Source organism: Pimephales promelas, chromosome 7 (genome assembly GCF_988280905.1).
Source record: "Pimephales promelas chromosome 7, fPimPro1.hap1.1, whole genome shotgun sequence".
Lineage (NCBI taxonomy): Eukaryota > Metazoa > Chordata > Actinopteri > Cypriniformes > Leuciscidae > Pimephales > Pimephales promelas.
In genome coordinates, this window is record NC_142775.1 from 12458615 (window position 1) to 12479027 (window position 20413).

Below are 20413 nucleotides of genomic sequence, written 5' to 3' on the forward strand. Positions count from 1 at the left end.
TGCACTTCAAACCAGCCGTCCACATTGGACTCAATCCCTTCTCTTTCCTGTGCATATGGTGGAGCCCTGCTGGTGTCCAACCTCAATATTACACAACTGACAAAATACCTCAACTATATGTCAAGCCAGCAGTGGTTTTCAAAAGGATGTTGGTGCCTGAGTGTTTGTGGCCATAGACCTAAAAATTGTTTACTTGGTTCTAGATTAGCATATGATTTTCATGAAGGGAAAACTGAGGTGTGGCATCACTTAAAGGGCAGTAAAAATCATGAGGGTGTCTTAGAGATTTTAGTTCTCCTAAAAAAAATCCCATTTTTGTTACTACCTTTGAAGCAAATATGACAATCTTCCAGTTTTGATGCAGAACTGCAAGATAAAATGTCTGAATTCCTGCCTGACTGAACTTTGGTGGCAAAGAATCAATTGTGTGCAAATACCTTAAACCTGAAGTGTGTCGTACTTATTTCGAAACGGACAAAGTGTAATCGCGTAAAGTGCTTGTACAAAAATCTTTGCAAAAAACAAGAATCAAGTGCTAAAAATCACTTTCTAATCAAACAGAACACAAATCTAGAGTTAACTAGTTGCAATGGGGTGAGTGTCTCAAGGCCTAAATCTCCAAGAAATGTTCACAGCACTAATATCAGGGATGTTAACAAGAAAACAGATGCAATTCCCTCACTTCCACATGGTGAAAAAAAGTCAACTTTGGTTACAAACTGTATAAATGTCTGCATTGCTTTCCAGAAGAGTTGTAATAATAGCACCACCGAAGCTGAGATAAAGAATACTGACTACATTTATATAAATATATAAGCATTATAGAAGCATAACTGAATGAATAACTAGAACACTCAAAATAACTATAAAAGAGACTTTAACCATGGCTTGTAAAAATCATTGAGGGGCAAACATTACAAAACTACTCTATCTTAAGTAGAACACATTGCTAAACTCACATACCTAGTCTGAAGATTAACTATGAGCATAAAGTTGAAAAAAAAAAAAGAAACAATATATAAAATATGTAAAAATAGAATAAATATGCCAATTTTTGCTTCGGAGTTATTAAAGCATGGTATATCACGTAAGAACCATAGTTCCCATTTGTGAGAATTACTTCTCTGGCATTTTTACAGCACCTCGAACACAAAAAACAAGGGAAGCAAAGTATGCTTTTTTGACATGCATAATCTCTCCATCTCTTTGTTATCTTAACTAATGGAGAAGAATTTTTACTCACTGCAAAAGCATGCATGTTAGTAAAAGAGATGGAATGGGTTCCTGGCGACGTTTTTAAAGAACGTGGCATGCGAAACAAGTAGAAGTTAGCTTACGGTCTCTTTAAATAGTTATACAGAGTTGGAAAGTGAGGGAACATTGGGATCTGGCTTCTGCTCGGGCGAACAGAACAGGAAGAGTCGACTTCGGAGGGTTTTAAAGGCAAACCTGAAATACATCATGTGTCCCATTGCAACGAAGGAAACCGAGATGATCACGAGAAGGCCGAAGGCCTCGGTATTTGGTGCAAGGATGACCATGATGAAGTGCAGGAGATCAAGTAGATAGTTCATGGAGTTCTGGACGCCATTGATGATTCCTCTCTCGGACTCAATCACATTCTCTTGGATCAGTTGGGTCACGGTCAAGTCAAAAGACCAAAGACCTGGAAGCAATTTAACAGAAACAATTAAAACCTAAATTGTGACATATAAAGAGCACCAGGACACAATTATCACAAACATGACTTGTTGTTATTTGGTCTCAAAGGTCGGCTTTATAACTCTCAGGTGATAAAAAGATATGGATATCACTCTCCTCTTCTTGAAGATAATGGAAAATAAGGACTAAATACAACCCGTATCCTGTTGGTTGCTCATTTACTTACCGATTCTAGCAGCAATGACACCGGCGAAGAGAAGACTGACAGACATGTAGGACTCCACTTGGGGGGCTTCCTCAAAAACAGTGGCATTTGTCGGAATCTGTGGTTCAATTGTAGGAACAAAAGTAGGACTCTCACGCAGCGAGCCGCTGTCTCCGAACAGATGTCTTAAGACCTCTTCGAAGGGCGAGACGCTGAGATCGAAAGGGCTGCCGGGAGCAAAGACGGATGCCACGCAGAGCATGAGGCAAGACAGTTGGATGACTCCGGCGATGAAGCCGGTTCTGATCAGGCCGCACTTCTTTCTGAGCCAGGTGAAGCCCACCGTTCCACAGATTCCAGATATAGCCGAGGCTCCCATGAGGAGACTGAGCACAGAGCCGTTCAGGCCCTGAGTGTACGCGTAGCCCGTGGTGATGCAGTCGAAGCCCAGAACGGTCATGTAGAGGAAAGCCAGAGACATGCCGGCAAAGAAGATGGACTGATTGTAGTAGGCTACCCAGCCATCCTTAAAGGTACGGATGGGCTCGGTCATTTGGTAGCAGCAACTGGTATTCTTCTTCACCTCAGCGGTTTCATTCATCAGCTGGGAGCCTTCAACTGGGCTTTCACTAGTTCCAATCTCTGCAACAGTGAACAGGAAAACCACAAAAGTAAAGATCAGTAGAAATAACTGGATATTTCACTCAGCATTTAGAAAATTCAAAATGAAAGGAACTTTCAACAAATAGGGAACAAAATAGGATTTGAAACTAAATAAAAAAGTAAATGATCAGTGAAAAGTGCTTAAAGGACAAGTTCTGTATTTTACAATTAAAGCCCTGTTTTAAGATCGTTAAGATTGTTTTTTAGACAGATGCTCCTGTCACGAGAATTTTTGGATTCTGTGTTAGCACCCCCCCCCCCACACACACACACTTTTATAATGAAAGCATAGGTGCACTCGAACAATCATTCATAAAAACGTATAAAACTTTTAGTTTACAAAGACGTGAAACTCACCGAGTGGTCTGGGGTGTTCACTGATATGCTCGCACAAAAATCGCTGCAAAATATGCTTTCCAACAGGTTTTATCGTAGTCCATTTTCTTCCTGTTTTTGGTCCACTATAGTCGATTATCGAGTTTGCGTGCACGATCCTTAGTTATCTAGTTACCAATGATCGCGCACGTGAACTCGACAATTTACTACTATGGACTTCGACCGAAAACAGGAAGAAAATGAAGTCGGACAAAAACTACGATAAAACCTGTTGGAAAGCATCTTTTGCAGCGATTTTTGTGCGAGCATATCAGTGAACACCCCAGACCACTCGGTGAGTTTCACGTCTTTGTAAACTAAAGTTGTATGCGTTTTTATGAATGATTGTTCGAGTGCACCTATGCTACCATTGTAAAGGTGGGGGGGTGCTAACACAGAATCCAAAAATTCTCGTGACAGGAGCATCTGTCTAAAAAACAATCTTAACTATTCTGTTTCATCAGGGACGATCTTAAAACAGGGCTTTAATTGTAAAATACCGAACTTGTCCTTTAATCTTCAAAAAATAAGAAAAAACAATGTGAAAAAGTTTCATAATATGCCATATGCAGGTTAATAGTTAGTGAAAAAAAATTAGTTAACACTATGGTTTGAGTAATTTATTGATCAAATGAAATGTTTACTTCCTGGATGTCACAATTTTAAGGAATGTTACATTTTTGTAATGGGAAAAATCCATAGGTAACAGGGTTCTGCATAAAGTTTGGGAGGTTGAAAGTCACTTTTACAGTTTTAAGGTAGATTAATATTGCATGTTAATCTTATGTTAGATAATAGTCTGTACTGGGACTCTATGTACTGTACAGGTCCTTCTAAAAAAAAATAGCATATTGTGATAAAGTTCATTATTTTCCATAATGTCATGATAAAAATTAAACTTTCATATATTTTAGATTCATTGCACGCCAACTGAAATATTTCAGGTCTTTTATTGTTTTAATACTGATGATTTTGGCATACAGCTCATGAAAACCCAAAATTTCTTTCATCCGACCAATAAAAGAAGTGTTTTTAATACAAAAAAAAAGTCAACCTCTAAATAATTATGTTCAGTTATGCACTCAATACTTGGTCGGGAATCCTTTTGTAGAAATGACTGCTTCAATGCGCCGTGGCATGGAGGCACTGCTGAGGTGTTATTGAGGCCCAGGATGCTTCGATAGCAGCCTTAAGCTCATCCAGAGTGTTGGGTCTTGCGTCTCTCAACTTTCTCTTCACAATATCCCACAGATTCTCTATGGGGTTCAGGTCAGGAGAGTTGGCAGGCCAATTGAGCACAGTAATACCATGGTCAGTAAACCATTTAGCAGTGGTTTTGGCACTGTGAGCAGGTGCCAGGTCGTGCTGAATCTCCATAAAGCTTTTCAGCAGATGGAAGCATGAAGTGCTCCAAAATCTCCTGATAGCTAGCTATACTGACCCTGCCCTTGATAAAACGCAGTGGACCAACACCAGCACCCCAGACCATAACTGACTGTGGGTACTTGACACTGGACTTCAGGCATTTTGGCATTTCCTTCTCCCCAGTCTTCTTCCAGACCCTGGCATCTTGATTTCTGAATGACATGCAACCACTGAGCAATAGTCCAGTGCTGCTTCTCTGAAGCCCAGGTCAGGCGCTTCTGCCGCTGTTTCTGGTTCAAAAGTGGCTTGACCTGGGGAATGCGGCACCTGTAGCCCATTTCCTGCACTAACCTGTGCACTGTGGCTCTGGATGTTTCTACTCCAGACTCAGTCCACTGCTTCCGCAGTTCCCCCAAGGTCTGGTATCGGTCCTTCTCCACAATCTTCCTCAGGATCCGGTCACCTCTTCTCGTTGTGCAGCGTTTTTTGCCACACTTTTTCCATCCCACAGACTTCCCACTGAGGTGCCTTGATAAAGCACTCTGGGAACAGCCTATTTGTTCAGAAATGTCTTTCTGTGTCTTACCCTCTTGCTTGAGGGGGTCAATGATGGCCTTCTGGACAGCAGTCAGGTCGGCAGTCTTACCCGGTTTTGAGTAATGAATCTTTTGAGGTGTTTAGAGTAGAGGTCTTCACGGGTCCAAAAAATCATGCCCGACTCGAAAGAGACCCGTAATGTGCTACACCGAACCGACCCGGACCCGTCGTTCATTTCAAAAGTTGGACCCGGACCCGTGCAGACCCGAGAAATGACATAAATGTACTGCCCCGACCCGACCTGGACCCGTCTACTATTTGAAAACTGGACCCGAACCCGGCAGGAAGACACAAACCCGACTGGACCCGATTGTCACATATAATTTCACACGAGTTGCGAAAAATAAAACTTTTTGTCTTACCTAATTTTAGTAGTCGTCGTCTCACTTCCTTGTTACGTTACCTGACTGACTGTGATGCATTACAATCCACCGACAAGAAAGTTCTATCCATGTTATTTCTCTCGTTATTCCAAGCTTAATCCAATCATTATTTCAGCTTTAAAAGTTTAAGATTAAACAAGACGGTGCATTTATATTATTGTAAACATTGGAGAAAATGCAAAGCGCGCTTTGGCGGAAGCTCTGCTCTGGTTGCCATAGAAACGACACGCGCTTGAGATTGCACTCCGATCGCACGTGTATTACCAGCCCGTTCTCAGCGCGTGTTATATTAACGATAACGGGTGCCATGTGAGTAGTATTTCGCCGTTTTGTCATATAGCGTCCTATATGACGCTAAAGGATGAGAATGCGTTGGTATTACACACAATGTTAAACAGACCCGGGACCCGAAGTAATAGATTCGGACCCGACCCGGACCCGGCTGATCATTTAAAATACAGACCCGAACCCGTACGGGTCCCGGGTCGGGTCCCGGGCCGACGGGTCTCGGGTGCACTGTGAAGACCTCTAGTTTAGAGTTAATTAGTTGATTCAGATGATTAGGTTAATAGCTCGTTTAGAGAACCTTTTCATGATATGCTAATTTTTTGAGATAGGAATTTGGGGTTTTCATGAGCTGTATGCCAAAATTATCAGTATTAAAACAATAAAAGACCTGAAATATTTCAGTTGGTGTGCAATGAATCTAAAATAGATGAAAGTTAAATTTTTATCATTACATTATGGAAAATAATGAACTTTATCACAATATGCTAATTTTTTTAGAAGGACCTGTATTAGTGAAAAGTGGCAGAGGAGTCTGGGTGGATTACAAACCTTTTTGTACGTTGAGATGCTTCAGCTCCTGGTCATCTGTGTTCTTCTGTCCTGATTTTAAGGCAAGTGCTGGAGTCTTCTGATAAACTTTCCAAAGCAGGAAGTACTCCAAGCACATGGAGAACAGGTTCCAGCCCGAGATAAAACCACAGCCGATGAAATGGGAACCAAATGACATGATCTGGCCCACAAGCATTGGAGCCAGAATGTTGGTTAACTGGTCAATTATTCTTACAGTTGCGTTCATATCTGATAAAATAGAAATATAGAAAACAAAAGAGAGAATGTTTATTTCATTTTTCCACAGTAATGAGAAAGCTATGTGTTAGCTAAGCTTTCATGGATTTCTGGGAGGTTACTGGGTTCACTGGGTCATTGATGGGTTTATAATGAGTCATATGAAATGTCAGCTGATGCAAGTACTCTATGAAGATAAGACGATTGATGGAGAAAGAGCTGTAATGCATTTTATGAGTTTCCTCGGCTAAGTGAAATGACTGTTATATACAGTTTAGTGATCAGGAAAAAAAGCATTTGGACACTTACGCCACATTCCGTTAAATAAAATTAAAAAATACAAATTCTAAATAATTTACTAAATTAAAAATGATTTGTTTGTTACACTAGTTATTCAATTTAACAACATCAGTCAAAAAATAAAGACAAAATGATATGGACACTTTTTTTTTTGTTAACCTTAGTGGATGTGATGAACTGTGTTTACTCTGAAATATATGAAATTCATATATTTTTTAGCTTGGCTTAGTGTCAAAAAGTGTCCAAATACTTTTTTGGGGCCACTGTAATAAAGTTGAAGAAGGTGAAACATTAAAAGTCCTGACCTGCCAGATTGCTCCGATCATCTCCAGCTACAACCACAACCCAGTCCCTCTGGATGGTGATAGACATAGCTGTGCTGGCTAGGTTAGCGATGTTTGCAATGCTGATGACCATAATGTAGCATGATGTCTGCAATGACAAAAAAACATGTAATTAAACAAAATACGACACTGTGTCCAATATATTGTTAATTGTTTTAGTACACTGCCACAAAAAGCTAACTCAATTTTCAGGAACAGTCCAGAACAAAAAAAAACAAAAAAAACAGTTCATTGAACAAGCCACATTTTGTCTTCTATATGGGTTCTCGACCTCAGCGACACCGGGACAAACAGCAGGTTTTGTTTGTTATTGTATATGTTAAGCTTTCCAGTCTTTTAACAGACTCAAAGGACTAATATTGAGCAAGCAACATGCTTTCTATTCATGTGACATCCCTGGATTCTGCTGACAGCATGTCATCGTTTGTTTCCAAGGTGTCGTGTTTCACTTACATGAACTTAAGTTGAGGCCATGCAAGATAAAGAGGGGGGCTTTTTCTCTTTTTAGACCACATTATCTTCTATAGGTTAGAAATTGATAAGGAGCTTTAAATTATTATGAATATTCTCTTATAATTTTTTGCCAACTATGAAAAATACTTTTTTTACACATTATAAACAGCAAGTCACTGCAACAAGAATGTTCTGCTCTTGTAAATGATGACTTTCTTTATTGTGTACAAATATGGATTAGTTCTGTGTGCTTCTGAAGAACTATTTACTCAGCGAATACTGATAAATAAATAGTGTCAGAGTTTTGCTAGGAATCAAACTCACCAGCAACCATCCGTCATACATGTTAGAAAGCTGTTCTTTATACTGGAAAACGACCATCAGAAGGATACCGCAGAGAATGACAGCACTGTTCTGGACGACCAAAGATGTCTGCGCCACTGAAATGAAGAAAGAAATCCAGACTCAGTTGCATTCAGTAAAAATGTTGGAATAACTGGCATAATTAATGAGTAATTAATGTGTCATGTTTCACAATAATCCTGTTTGGGCTTCGCCATATGTTTACCTTTCAGTCTGGGGTTTTTGTCCACCCAGTCACCAATAATAGCGCCCAGTAAGAGGACGGACCCCGCAACCACCAGTCCATACACGGCTGTCAAGAGTAAACTATTGCCATACAGCTCCACCAAAAACACAGCCACAGCAAAGTTCCACATCCGATCCCCCTGTAACATCACGACACAACGATCATCAGTCAATGTAATTTTGTGATTGAAATAAGACTAGTTCACTGAGATTCATGCAAAAAAAGAAAAAGAAAAAGAGCTGTCATTGTAGTATTGCTCAGCTTATGTTAGCTGATATGGATTAACTCATTTATATAAGACAACATATTAATGCAATAATGAATATAATGTTTTGGAGTAAAATTTATGATCTTGAAAACTGTCACGGTAGATATTATCTCTTTGTAATATCAAAACCAATTGTTTTTGTTGTTAACAAACATTGAAAAAACAAATTAGGTTTTTATGAATAAAGGTAAAGCTGAATTTCCCTGAATGTAAGACAAACAAATAAAGAAATTCTGGATAATTTTAAGAGCTGCCAAACGAAGATAATGCAAAAAAATCTCTCACCCATGTTGACAGAGCATGTCCGAAGTAAATAAGGAATTTTGCAGACGTGAAGAATTCGCGAACTCTTTCTGAGGAGAGAGAACATGTAGAAAGTGCAGAAGTGCGTTGAGAATAATTCAAGTGCAAGACTGCAAGGTTATTTATTATTTTGGTCAAGCCAAAGGCGCTTAATTTATCACAGATTCCTACAGCCAAACAATTCAGTAAAGCACTTACCACAGCAAGGTTTCTTAGATGCAGCGGTGTCCATTGTGCGTTATATATATATCGATTGTATTTGTTCGGTTTTGTCAAGCTTTGGATTCTTTTGTAATGGTTCGCTTTAAACGGTAAATCCTCGATGCAATTTCCTGCGCAAAACACGAATATTTCCCTTCTCTCCTCTCCTAACTTAGCCAACACTGTAGCTGAAGTTGGAGAGAAATAACCTTTCTAGAACAACTAAATGTGCAAAAACATATAACTCCCGAAAGGGCCAGAGCCGCGCTCACGGATGCAGCCGAGCTCCGTGTTTATCTCAAACACGGACCGTCAAACAGACACTGCTGATATATGACTGCGAAAATAGACTCCGCCCCAAATTTGCGCTCAACAAAGACAGAACCAGTTACAGTGACACAGCAACATATTTAATAACACAAGCTCATCTGAAAAGATCAATTCACTAGATGAGTCTGCAAAATAAATAAAATAGCCTCGTTGCGTTGCGGCAATCAACAAGTCTAAAAATGTGGAGACCGGGGCTAGTTTGTTGTCACAAAGGTCTGTTTCTCCATATGCGATAAAATGATTACAAACACCAAGTTTAAACCCCTTAAATTAAAATGGTTCTGAATTATTTCCTCCAAATGTAAAATTCAATATTCTCATATTTTCTCAAGGGTCAACAATGAAACAATGGCATTGGGGCATGTTGTCACTAAATATTTTTTAATGGTGGAAATTCTTAATTTAGGCAAGTTACTTGCAGTCAAGTGTTTAAAGAGATAGTTCACCCCAACATATAAATTCTGTCATCATTTACTCACCCTCAAGAAAATATTTTGAAGAATATAGGTCACCAAACCATTGACAGCAACCATTGATTTTCATATTTGGGAAAAAAAAATACCATGGAGGTCAATGGCTACCATCAACTGTTTGGTTCCTAATATTCTTCAAAAAATATCTTCTTTTGTGTTCATGTTCAATAGAAGCAACTCATACAGGTTTGGGTGCATGTTGACAGAATATTTTTGGGTGAACTATCCCTGTATACACAGCAAACAAATCAGTAAAGCACTTACCACAGCAAGGTTTCGTAGATGCACCAATGTCCATTAAATTAGGTATTGGCCATTAAAAACGACTTTAACAATCTCTTTACCTCAAATTTGATTGGTAACCCATCAAAATGTCACGGTGACATAACCTAATTCCATGACATTTTGATGGGTTACCAGTCAAATTTGAGGACTTAAAGTGTGCATGGTACTGTAAAACTCTGTCAAATGGGTAATTCTACAACACAGGCCTTGATGAACATTACTGATTAGTAGGGTTTCCAACTTTCCATACAATCAGTGTCCACGTTGTCTTAATAGCCTACCGAATATCAATCTAGATAGATTTATTTTCACAATCGGTACTGTAATATTTTTCTTTCTTGGTTGCACTTTGGATTACTGACAGCTATTTCCCAACAGTTTGGCAGTATGCCTCTTCGCAATAGTATCCAGATTTATTCTATTCAGGTCAGTAACACACAGCAGCTTCAGCACAGATACAAAAATAATGTGACATGTTACATGGAAAGCTACATGTTTTGTTTAAAGAAATAAGGAATAAGGAAAGTTATTGCTCACTCACTTCTCCAAACCAATTATTGCCTAACCATGAGACTCACTAGAGTCTTTTATAATTTATAAAGTAATTTCTTGTCTCAGTGGACGTGCTTCAGATAAAAATGGCTATACCATATTTGGTTTCCAAAAGAACCTTTTGAGTGAACATTTCTTAAAAAAAACTATTATTTACTTAGTGTGAAGAACATTTTAATCTAAAGAAGAACCCCTTTTCACTATCAAGAAGACATTTTGTGCAATGGAAAGGTACTATGGATGTTAAAGGTTCTTCATAGATGCTTTTTTTTCTGACGCAGAAGCTCATGGCAAAGGTAATAGCATGTTTTTCTAATCTCGTGATTTTTTTTTTTGACATGATAAGTGCATAAAAAGTGAAGTAATGCTTTGCTCGGTTTGATTGTTTTTAAATAATAACGTGATGAAATGATATGTCTAATCACAAAACAAACAGAGAGGATTGTGTTGTTATCTTTGTTAGTGTTTTTCGTTTTTTTTTTTTTGCTGCAGTATTTGGCAGTAGCCTATGCATGACAAAGCAACACCTAAAACTGGTTGTGGGCCTGATTAAAAAGTCTGACGATTAGAAACCCATCCCATTCACAGAAGGCTCAAAAGCTGAGTCATGTTGCACACAGAACCATCCACAGAAATCTGAGACATGGAAACAGATTACAGAGACTTGGTTTTGTGCTCTATCACTCTGTTGGTCTCATTAGACCATATATGTGCTTTACTTGCTGGCTCATATCCTTTACATTTATAATGAAAGAAATCTGACACTGGTGACGTCCCCATTTATCAAACTACACCTTTTTTTAACACACCACAACAATATTCAGGCTCTATTCATGGTCCTCATGGTAAGACACCCCCCCCCCCCCCCCCCCCATTTACCAACCCTGGACATTGGGAATTTTTCGGCTGATAAGGACCCAAACTTTACACAGGTGTCTAGAATCAATATAGGATTGCTGCCCTGACCGAGACTGAACCCAAACAAACTAGTGTGTTTGTGATATTAGAGGTGGAAACACACAAGTAAACACTGTTCAGGTGATTTAACACGACTTAAGCCTTTTAAAGGTGACCACACATTTCAACAGAACTATCCAGCACAGGGGCTAATGCACAATCAACAGCACCACAAACACAAACACTGTAATTCAGTAAATGCAGGCTTTCTGTGTCATGAATGAGGTTAGAAGTTTACGAAACAGGAGAGTGGGATCTAACTGGTATTAAAAATAGGAATGATTACAAAAACCAATAGATCCTATGTTTAGAGCAACAGACAACAGATTAAAATGACTTCCATGTGCTTGCTTGCTTATTATTCAGTATTATGCATTATTCATCCGAATAATGAAGTGCATAGTGTCCACTTACGGTGACTCAAACCTTAAAATAAAGTTTATGTCTGCCAGCCCAACAAAACAATATGGAAATATTTCACTGATGGACATTGATGAATGATAAAAGAAGATTGGTTTGATTAAAAACATAGCTAGAGGCAGTTATAGGGGTCTTTTTAGGGTGACCAGATAAACCGCTCAGTTTGGTCTCCAACTGGAGTTGTCCCCGAAATGTCCCCGCTTTATAGCATGTTAATACACTCAACACCTCAATATTAATAAAAAAATGGATAATTATAGTTTCAGCAATTCTTGCAGAAAGCATGTGATTTGTTCTCAAAATGAGCCTAAATGATCATAAACACAAACATAATAACATCTATAAAAAAAGATTGTAATTACTGTACACGGCATATTCAGTTTGTGAAAATACATTTAGAAAATGTCAAAATATTTGTTAAATACAGTTTCATTTATCTCATATTTATTTTTCCAAATCCATTTTTGTAAAGTCATAATTTTGTATTGATCTGTTTGCAATGGTCACTATGTTTAGTGTGATTTTCAGTTTCAGATTCAGTTTGACCTGCAAACAACATAATATAGTTATTAATTATAAAAGTATAAGAAACCAACCCAAAACAATGAAAAAAATAAAAACATCCAAAAATGTATTGCACCCATTTTTTGATTCATAGATAATAATCAAGTGAGATTTTAATGATATTTTGAACCACTAAAGGAAATGTCCCTGGATTACATTTCAGAAATCTGGTTATGTCTTTTTCACAAAGTTACACTTGATCATTTCAGGGATGAGCATTTTAAAAGTATTACAAAACCTTCTGTCATCATAAGCGATGACTTCGGGAATCAGGATTCTGCTTTTAGGATTGTGGTTATTCGCTGTTTAAAAATCAAAAGGCTCCATTGTACCCTATTTAGGGTCCCTAAATACTGCCTGGATTCAACACATTTTTACAATAAGACAGTAAAAGCCAGTCAGCTTTGACTAAATTTCCCCTCCCCTCAATGTTAAAATGCAAACAATGTGCTTTGACATGTTTTGAGGAAAGCTCTCGTTACAGGACAACAACATTTTTTGGATAATTGGATGTTGCATAAGAGTTATGATATAATGTTCATTTTCTTTACCTGTATGGTACAGCACGATATCAGATAGAATAGATAGAATTACAAAATCTATTTGGATGCATAAACTTGACTTGTGGTCAATTAGGGATGTGTTAAAAAAAAACCTTTTGTCATCAGCAATGACCTCATAGATCAGGATTCTCGATTTAGGATTTTGGCTGTTGACGCTTTAGTTTTGTGGGAGAAAAAATCAAGAGGCTCCATTGTTTTTAAGATGCAATCAATGTGCTTTGACATGTCTTGAGCAAAGCTCTTCAGCTACATTTTGTTGCAACAGCAACAAAAATATTTGAATAATATGATGTTTTGTACACCAAGAGTTATGGTATGATACTTTTTTGTTCTCCTTCAAGTGTGTGGGATATGTTTCATCAGATCATATCGGTTTGAGACAGGTATCAGCTGCTTTGGTTGCTCTGATAGTGGGTCACTGCCCTAAATGCTGAAATATTGTAAAATGCAGGGAGGTATTGGACCAATCTGAGCTGTTATTCTTGAAAACTCACCCTAAAAAAGAAGACAACTTAAAAAAAAAAAAGCTTATTGCAGTCAAGCCAGGTAACCACAAATTAACCATGATTTTGCAACACTACCTATAGTTTAACCATTTACATTTTGTAGTAGCCTAATTATACAAATGATAATCAATTCGTCCAAAAACATTCACGAGATAAACATTCTATCTCGACACATTATCGGTTATGAAAAACTACCTGCTTAAATCTATCATCCTCATTCATCTACATTTATTTCTTTAAATGCTCCAGCCTCTTGCAGCAACCTTCAAACCATTATTTTCATTATCTTTCTTTAAGCAGTTAAATTTAACATAATGGTTTTATTGTGGTGGTTAGTAAACACTTCCGTGACGCACTTTTAAAGCGCCGTTGTCTGTACCCCAGCTTACGTCATTCGTATTCGACGAACGAGCTACTTGCATGTGGAAATGTTTCCTTAGTTAGACGAAGCGTTTTTACTTTTCATATAAAATGTCTTCTAAGAACATACAGCAACCGGAACCTGGGACTCAAGAAGAGCTCGCACAAAAAGAGGAGCTAAACAAGAAGGTTTCCTATTAGAATATGTTGCAAAGCCTGTACAGCTACATAATCATATTGACGTTATTTGTCAGTTATAAAGTAATTTATGTTTTTAATCGCTGTTTTCAAACCTTTTTTTCCAATAAACCAAACTATGTATTCACAGATAAAAGAGCAAAAGATTTTAGTCGACGAGTTGAGCAATTTGAAGAAAAACAGGGTATGTATTCTTATGTATGTTGTCCCATATCATATGGTCATGCTACATTTGAGTTGCAGATGCTGTCACTCAATAGAGGACAAGTCAAACTGCAGAGTACTCATCTCCACATCCTTTAGAAGTTAATATGCTTAAAAATATATATTTTTTTAACTGTAATTTATATAGTCAATATTTTCAATTGTTTTCACTTTTCATGTCTGGTCCGTAATGCAATTTCAATTTTCCTACTGAAAAAGTAACAAAAGGAGTAATATATATATATATATATATATATATATATAAATGTGAATACATCACACTGCTGTACACTCTTTTATCTTGCATGAACTAACATGTAAACAATATTAACATTTACCTCAAAGTCAGGGGTCTTCTTATTGCATACATTTAAATGAAGAGGATTATATTTTTAAATTTTTAGGATTATAAATGCAGATTTAGCTAGAATATCATTGTGTTCTGATAATCCTAACCTTATTCTTATAGAGAGTGTACACACAACAACCCAACAGCAATATATTCTTTCTGGCAGACAAAGGAGAGAGTCTTAGCTCATGTAAAAGTAAGTTTCATAAACAATTAATAAAATCATAAATACCAATCGTTTTGAGTTCTTTCTAACACTGTCATCTGGCTTTTTACAGAGGATCTTGATAACATGAGGAAAGAATATCAAGATATTTAGTTCCGTGGGATCATGTGTGGGATCTGCTGTGTGGTCAGTTTGACCACACCGCATGATGCACTAGAGGAGTGTGTGTATGAAAATCTCAAATACAGAGGGCCCAACTGTAGCCGGGACATTACAATAACAATCTCAGACTGCAGTCTCCTTTTCTCTGCACATGTGCTTCATATGAGGGGTTGCTTGACACCTCAGCCTCTTCAAGATGACAACGGGAACATGCTTCTCTGGAATGGAGAGGTATTTGGTGGTCCGAAAGTAGAGCTGGAAGACAATGACACCAAAGTTGTTCTCCATCACCTGTCAATGGCGCAGAGCACCTCAGATGTGATACTTTTTCTGTCGCAACTCAAAGGACCCTGGGCCTTTATCTATTACCAAAAAGCAGAGCACTGTATCTGGTTTGGGAGGGACTTTTTTGGAAGAAGAAGTCTGCTTTGGAAATTTGATACTGAAAGAGCATCTTTCACACTCACATCTGTTGCTTCCCAGCCAGCAGATGAAACTCAACCTCAGTGGCAGGAAGTACCACCTAGTGGAGTTTACAGGTTTGACCTAACGGATTCTTCATCCCTAGGGACATTTGTTTTTGACCTTTATCCATGGCTTTTCCACAATGGCAATGAGCCAACTGAAAGCTTGCAATTTAAATGTGAAAGTCTACCCAGATCTGTCTCTGTAAACACAAATAGTTCTGGCCTTTACCTGTCCTGCCCTGTCTGTCCAATGAATACATCAATTTCATCACTTGTAACTGAACAAGATCAGAATGTCTCCCAAAACTCTGTTGCAAGTCTGAAAGAATTACTAGCAAACACTCAAAAGAAAGCGATGGTTAGCACGCTCATTGATGTTCTAAGCGAGGCTGTGCGTAAGAGAGTTTGTTACCTACCTGCTCAAGATGAATTGGCGGCCCCTTTGAATTATACAAAAGCTGGTATTGCCATTCTTTTCTCTGGGGGAATTGATTCAATGATATTAGCTGCCCTTGCTGATAGGCATATTCCTGCAGACAAACCCATTGACCTACTCAATGTTGCTTTCAAAATCCAAGAGGCAAAAGTGCCTCCCAAGTCTTTGAAGAAAGGGAAAAATAAGAAGAAAGAAGGTGATGCTGATAAAACTCAATCGGATCAGCAGAGCTTTAACTGCTTTGATGTGCCAGACAGAATAACTGGAAGAGCTGGTGTACAAGAACTAAAAAATCTCAGTCCAAACCGCCAGTGGAACTTTATCGAAATTAATGTTACTCAAGAAGAGCTTCAAGAAATGCGACAGAAGCGCATCCGTCATTTGGTTCACCCTTTGGACACTGTTCTGGATGATAGCCTTGGATGTGCCGTCTGGTTTGCTGCCAGAGGAACTGGCATCATAAATGAGGGTGTTGAAGAAGAGCTTTATAGTTCAGAAGCAAAGGTTACTTTGTTTTTCTGTTTGCACTTGAATTAAGTCTACATGAAAATGTATGTTATTGTAAAGACTTAGTCACGCTGGCTGCTTTAAATCTGATTTTCCTCTTTTTAAAGGTGATTTTGACTGGCATCGGAGCAGATGAACAGCTGGCGGGATACTCCAGACACAGAGTGCGCTATAAGAGCTCTGGACTGGAAGGACTCGTCAAAGAGCTAGCTATGGAGTTGGGACGAATATCCTCGAGAAATCTGGGAAGGGATGACCGTATCATTGGGGACCATGGAAAAGAGGCCAGGCAAGAGTGAAACTTTGCAGCTCAAGAAATATCAAATATTAAAAAAAAATCGTTTACCCAAAAATGAAATGCTATGGTATTGTACGGAAGATGATTAGGGCCAAGCAATAATTAAAAAAAAAAAAAAAACATCTCGAGATTAAAGTCATTATAATGCGAGATTAAACTCATTAAATTTCGAGAAAAAAGTCGAAATACAATCTTGAGAATAAACTCATTAAATATCAAGAATAATGTCGTATTTCGAGAAAAAACTTCGAAATACAGTCTTGAGAATAAACTCATTAAATTTCGAGATTAAAGTCGTTGTGTTTCGAGAAAAAAACTAGTTCAATTTCGAGAATAAAGTCGTTGTGTTTCGAGAAAAAAAAACGCGTTCAATTTAGAGAAAAAAGTCGAAATAATCGTGAGAATAAATTCATTAAATTTCGAGAATAAAGTCGTTTCCAGAAAAAAATTCAAAATGAAATGTAGAGAACAATGCATTTGATCAGTGTTCATATAGCTTACTGATAGACGACATGGCAGAGTTCGATCACTAGTTAAGCTATATTTTAGACTTTATTCCAGTAACAAAGAAACACTATTAACTTTAGCAGTAATATATTGCACTAAAAGTGTCACTGAATTTGCCTGTGCAGAACTTTACTGATAAAAGACGTTTGATCCGTCACTTGAACAATGAACAGCGTTCGTCCAAATGCACTCTGGAATATGGACAGCTATGATCAATTAAAACCGTACGTACGGCATTGCCATTAATGGCTGTATAGATGGTTACAGTCGTTACATTCTGTGGATGGAGGCGTACTCAACCAATAATGACCCTATCGTAATAGCCAGTTAGCTACTTCATAAAAACAGTTACTGGTATGGTAGGGTGTCCCGAGAGCTCCGCGTGGACATGGGGACCGAAAATGGTAGTGCAAGTGGCACTACAGCAATGCAAAGGTTTTTACACAGTAACCATGGAGACAGTTTCTCGAAACACGTTATTTTCGAAATTTAAAGAGGTTTTTTCTCAAAACAAAATGACTTTATTCTCAAGATTGTATTTCGACTTTTTTTCTCAAAATGTAATGTTTTTTTTTCTCGAAACACAACGACTTTATTCTCGATATTTAATGAGTCTATTCTCAAGATTGTATTTCGACTTTTCTAGAAATTTAACAAGTTTTTTCTCGAAACACAACGACTTTATTATCGATATTTAATGAGTCGATTCTCAAGATTGTATTTAGATTTTTTTCTCGAAATTTAACGATTTTTTTCTCGAAATTTAATGAGTCTATTCTCAAGTTTGTATTTCGACTTTTTTTCTCAAAATTTAACGATTTTTTTCTCGAAACACGACTTTATTCTCAATATTTAATAAGTCTATTCTCAAGAATGTATTTCCACTTTTTTTCTCGAATTTTAACGTTTTTTTTCTCAAAACACAATGACTTTATTCTCGATATTTAATGAGTTTATTCTCAAGATTGCATTTCAATTTTTTTCTCGAAATTTATCGAGTTTAATCTTGCATTTTAATGACTTTAATCTCGAGATGGTTTTATTTATTTTTTCATAGTATTGCACATAATACATATTGTATATTTTTTTTTAAACTCAGATTTCCATACTTGGATGAAGATGTAGTCAGTTTCCTTAATGGACTACCGGTGTCAGAGAAGGCTGACTTGTCTCTACCCAGAGGAGTTGGAGAAAAGCTGTTGTTGAGGCTAGCAGCTGTTGAGATAGGATTGGGACTCTCTTCTCTCTTACCTAAGAGAGCCATGCAGTTTGGCTCTAGAATTGCCAAGTTAGAAAATAGCCATGAAAAGGCATCAGATAAGTGCAAAAGGCTGGTCTCCACCTGATTTAATACTCTTGACTAGTTGTCCCTTCTAATTTAACAAGATTGTGACAATAATTCACTCAAAGATGGCACTGATTCAGTTTTATTCTAAATGCAGTTTTCATGTTTGATTGTCAATACATGTTTGAACTACATTAAATAAACAGTTGGATTGTGAAGTTGGTCCTTGAAGTATTTGTCACATTCAATGTATGATGCAAGATTCCCCACATCAAATCGACCAGATATCCTGTGCACGTACACAGGCCTCCTAAAATTAAACCAAGCATGATTAATGTCACTAAATACAAGCAAAAACAATGCCTTATTATTGTCTACAGTCTGCCTTTAAGTGACCTTAATATGAGCCATGACAGAAAGGTCCCTGGTGCGTCCCGCTCTTCAATAGGTGCATTCTGTAAAGAGAAGCGTTACACAAAAATAAAGAAAACAAACTATAGAATAATTTAATAAATGTAAATCAACTACCTTCTTCTCATTAAGAAATATGTCCAAAAGAGGAAGAGTGGTTCTTGAAAACAAGTAAAAACAAGGACACTGCAAAATGAGGAAAATGCATTAAAGACATCACTAGTAAAAATAAAGATAATCAGTTCTTAAATGTCTTCCAATGCACATGAAAACATACTGCATTACGTGAACTTGTTTCACTTAAGAGAGGTTTTTCTTTCATACGCTTTACTTTAAGGTCCTCATCCAACTCCAGAATCCCATATTTGGATGTTTCTGAAGGTGAAAATGATATAATAATGGATTTAAAAACCAGTGACCATATGTTTAGCAAAGCTAAAAACATTATCCCCTGGTTTCACAGACGATGCTTAAGCCTAGTACCAGACTAAAATACATGTTTGAGCTGTGTTAACTGAAAGCAACTTGCATTAACATACCTTAAAATATGTCAATGCCACTGTTTTGTCTCAAGATGCACACGAATGTTTTTTTTTCTAAGGCATGTTTATAAAAGCTACTTAAATGTCCTAATTAAACTAAGGCCTAATCCTGGCTTTATCTAAGCCCTGTCTGTGAAACTGGGTCATTGTTCTGCTTTTGCGCTCACCCTCATCTTTGCATTGGTATGACAGCACTAAATTGCTCTCGTTGTCTTTATTTTGCACTTCAAAGAACCTGTCTGTGAATTTCCTCAGGCTGAAATCCTCTTTGAATAAAGTATCACTGCAAAATGAAAAATATATATATATTTTTTCTCTTTTAAAGCCATCTCAAACACTGCCTGAAAGACAGTGCCTTATTCAGTCTGAAGCTGGTCATACCCTCCGATTACTAGTAAGTGGTCATCCACAGCACACAACTTGACTGTCAACTGAAGACAGGCAACAGCACCATGTCTGTCCTGCAGAGACAATTAAAAGGGAGTTAAAAATGACATCAATGAACATCCATATTGCTCCATTTCAGTATGCTCACCTCGTTTCTTCTAGTACCATCGTTTATGATTTTAACATTGGGGAATTCTTGAGCCCACTGCTGGAATGCTTCAAAGTAAAGATCATTTGTCTGTTCAATAGAAGATACAATTTGTTATTTTGTGCATAATAATCATTCAAAACAAACACTATTATATTTGTTTTTAAAACTATGCAGTTATTCAGGACTCACAACCACATAAACTGTGTCCACACATCCTGTCTTGGTCAGTGCCTGAACCCAGTGTGAGATAAGCGCACATCGACCGACAGGAAGCAGCGGCTTGGCAATGCCGTCCAGATGCTTGAAATTCCCAGTCGTGTCATTCTCGATATCCCTTTGCAGTCTAGTTCCATAACCTGCAGCTAAAATAACAACTTTCATTGTCATCGGAAAATGAAAGTGAAAACAGCTCTTTTCAGCATGTGATTTTGAATAAGTTCGATGAAATCGTTAAGTTATTTTATACACTTTCTGGGGCTTTCGACAGGAACATTCCCTGGGTAAAGGGTAAAGGTTGCTGTAGCTACTAGTTTCCTCCTCGGTCACTCAGA

The 20413-nt window shown here is 37.6% G+C and overlaps 4 protein-coding genes across 4 annotated transcripts; 2 read left to right on the forward strand and 2 right to left on the reverse strand.

Annotated features, from left to right (window-relative positions):
• Positions 1-1143: 1143 nt before the first annotated feature.
• slc40a1 (solute carrier family 40 member 1) lies at positions 1144-9074 on the reverse strand. The gene is made up of 8 exons (XM_039669400.2): positions 8780-9074; positions 8564-8631; positions 7990-8149; positions 7746-7861; positions 6930-7056; positions 6088-6336; positions 1889-2509; positions 1144-1666 (listed from the first exon to the last, which is right to left on the reverse strand). Exons 1-8 carry the CDS (start codon positions 8811-8813, stop codon positions 1353-1355), a joined length of 1689 nt encoding a protein of 562 aa, XP_039525334.2. The 5' UTR covers positions 8814-9074; the 3' UTR covers positions 1144-1352.
• Positions 9075-13817: 4743 nt separating this feature from the next.
• Positions 13818-14962, forward strand: asdurf (ASNSD1 upstream open reading frame). Its single transcript, XM_039669778.2, has 4 exons — positions 13818-13981; positions 14121-14174; positions 14664-14739; positions 14822-14962. Exons 1-4 carry the CDS (start codon positions 13904-13906, stop codon positions 14860-14862), a joined length of 249 nt encoding a protein of 82 aa, XP_039525712.1. The 5' UTR covers positions 13818-13903; the 3' UTR covers positions 14863-14962.
• asnsd1 (asparagine synthetase domain containing 1) lies at positions 14875-18589 on the forward strand. Its single transcript, XM_039669776.2, has 3 exons — positions 14875-16278; positions 16389-16570; positions 18186-18589. The coding sequence occupies exons 1-3, from the start codon at positions 14875-14877 to the stop codon at positions 18430-18432; spliced, it is 1833 nt and encodes a 610-aa protein (XP_039525710.2). The 3' UTR covers positions 18433-18589.
• LOC120477856 (uncharacterized) lies at positions 18498-20398 on the reverse strand. The gene is made up of 8 exons (XM_039669777.2): positions 20052-20398; positions 19860-19949; positions 19706-19785; positions 19492-19607; positions 19060-19157; positions 18900-18968; positions 18768-18826; positions 18498-18681 (listed from the first exon to the last, which is right to left on the reverse strand). The coding sequence occupies exons 1-8, from the start codon at positions 20247-20249 to the stop codon at positions 18561-18563; spliced, it is 831 nt and encodes a 276-aa protein (XP_039525711.2). The 5' UTR covers positions 20250-20398; the 3' UTR covers positions 18498-18560.
• Positions 20399-20413: the final 15 nt, after the last annotated feature.

Excerpts from the sequence above, each read along its gene's own strand:
- slc40a1 (XM_039669400.2), bottom strand. The coding sequence starts at position 8,813 with ATGGACACCGCTGCATCTAAGAAACCTTGCTGTG. Across the intron at positions 6,337-6,929 it reads TGATCGGAGCAATCTGGCAG|ATATGAACGCAACTGTAAGA; the intron begins GTCAGGACTTTT and ends CTATTTTATCAG. Across the intron at positions 2,510-6,087 it reads GCATCTCAACGTACAAAAAG|AGATTGGAACTAGTGAAAGC; the intron begins GTTTGTAATCCA and ends TCACTGTTGCAG.
- asdurf (XM_039669778.2), top strand. The coding sequence starts at position 13,904 with ATGTCTTCTAAGAACATACAGCAACCGGAACCTGGGACTCAAGAAGAG. Across the intron at positions 13,982-14,120 it reads AAGAGGAGCTAAACAAGAAG|ATAAAAGAGCAAAAGATTTT; the intron begins GTTTCCTATTAG and ends ATGTATTCACAG. Across the intron at positions 14,740-14,821 it reads GAGTCTTAGCTCATGTAAAA|AGGATCTTGATAACATGAGG; the intron begins GTAAGTTTCATA and ends GGCTTTTTACAG.
- asnsd1 (XM_039669776.2), top strand. The coding sequence starts at position 14,875 with ATGTGTGGGATCTGCTGTGTGGTCAGTTTGACCACACCGCATGATGCA. Across the intron at positions 16,279-16,388 it reads TTTATAGTTCAGAAGCAAAG|GTGATTTTGACTGGCATCGG; the intron begins GTTACTTTGTTT and ends CTCTTTTTAAAG. Across the intron at positions 16,571-18,185 it reads GACCATGGAAAAGAGGCCAG|ATTTCCATACTTGGATGAAG; the intron begins GCAAGAGTGAAA and ends TTTTAAACTCAG.
- LOC120477856 (XM_039669777.2), bottom strand. The coding sequence starts at position 20,249 with ATGACAATGAAAGTTGTTATTTTAGCTGCAGGTTATGGAACTAGACTG. Across the intron at positions 18,969-19,059 it reads AAACAAGTTCACGTAATGCA|TGTCCTTGTTTTTACTTGTT; the intron begins GTATGTTTTCAT and ends CTCATTTTGCAG. Across the intron at positions 18,682-18,767 it reads CTGTCATGGCTCATATTAAG|GAGGCCTGTGTACGTGCACA; the intron begins GTCACTTAAAGG and ends GTTTAATTTTAG.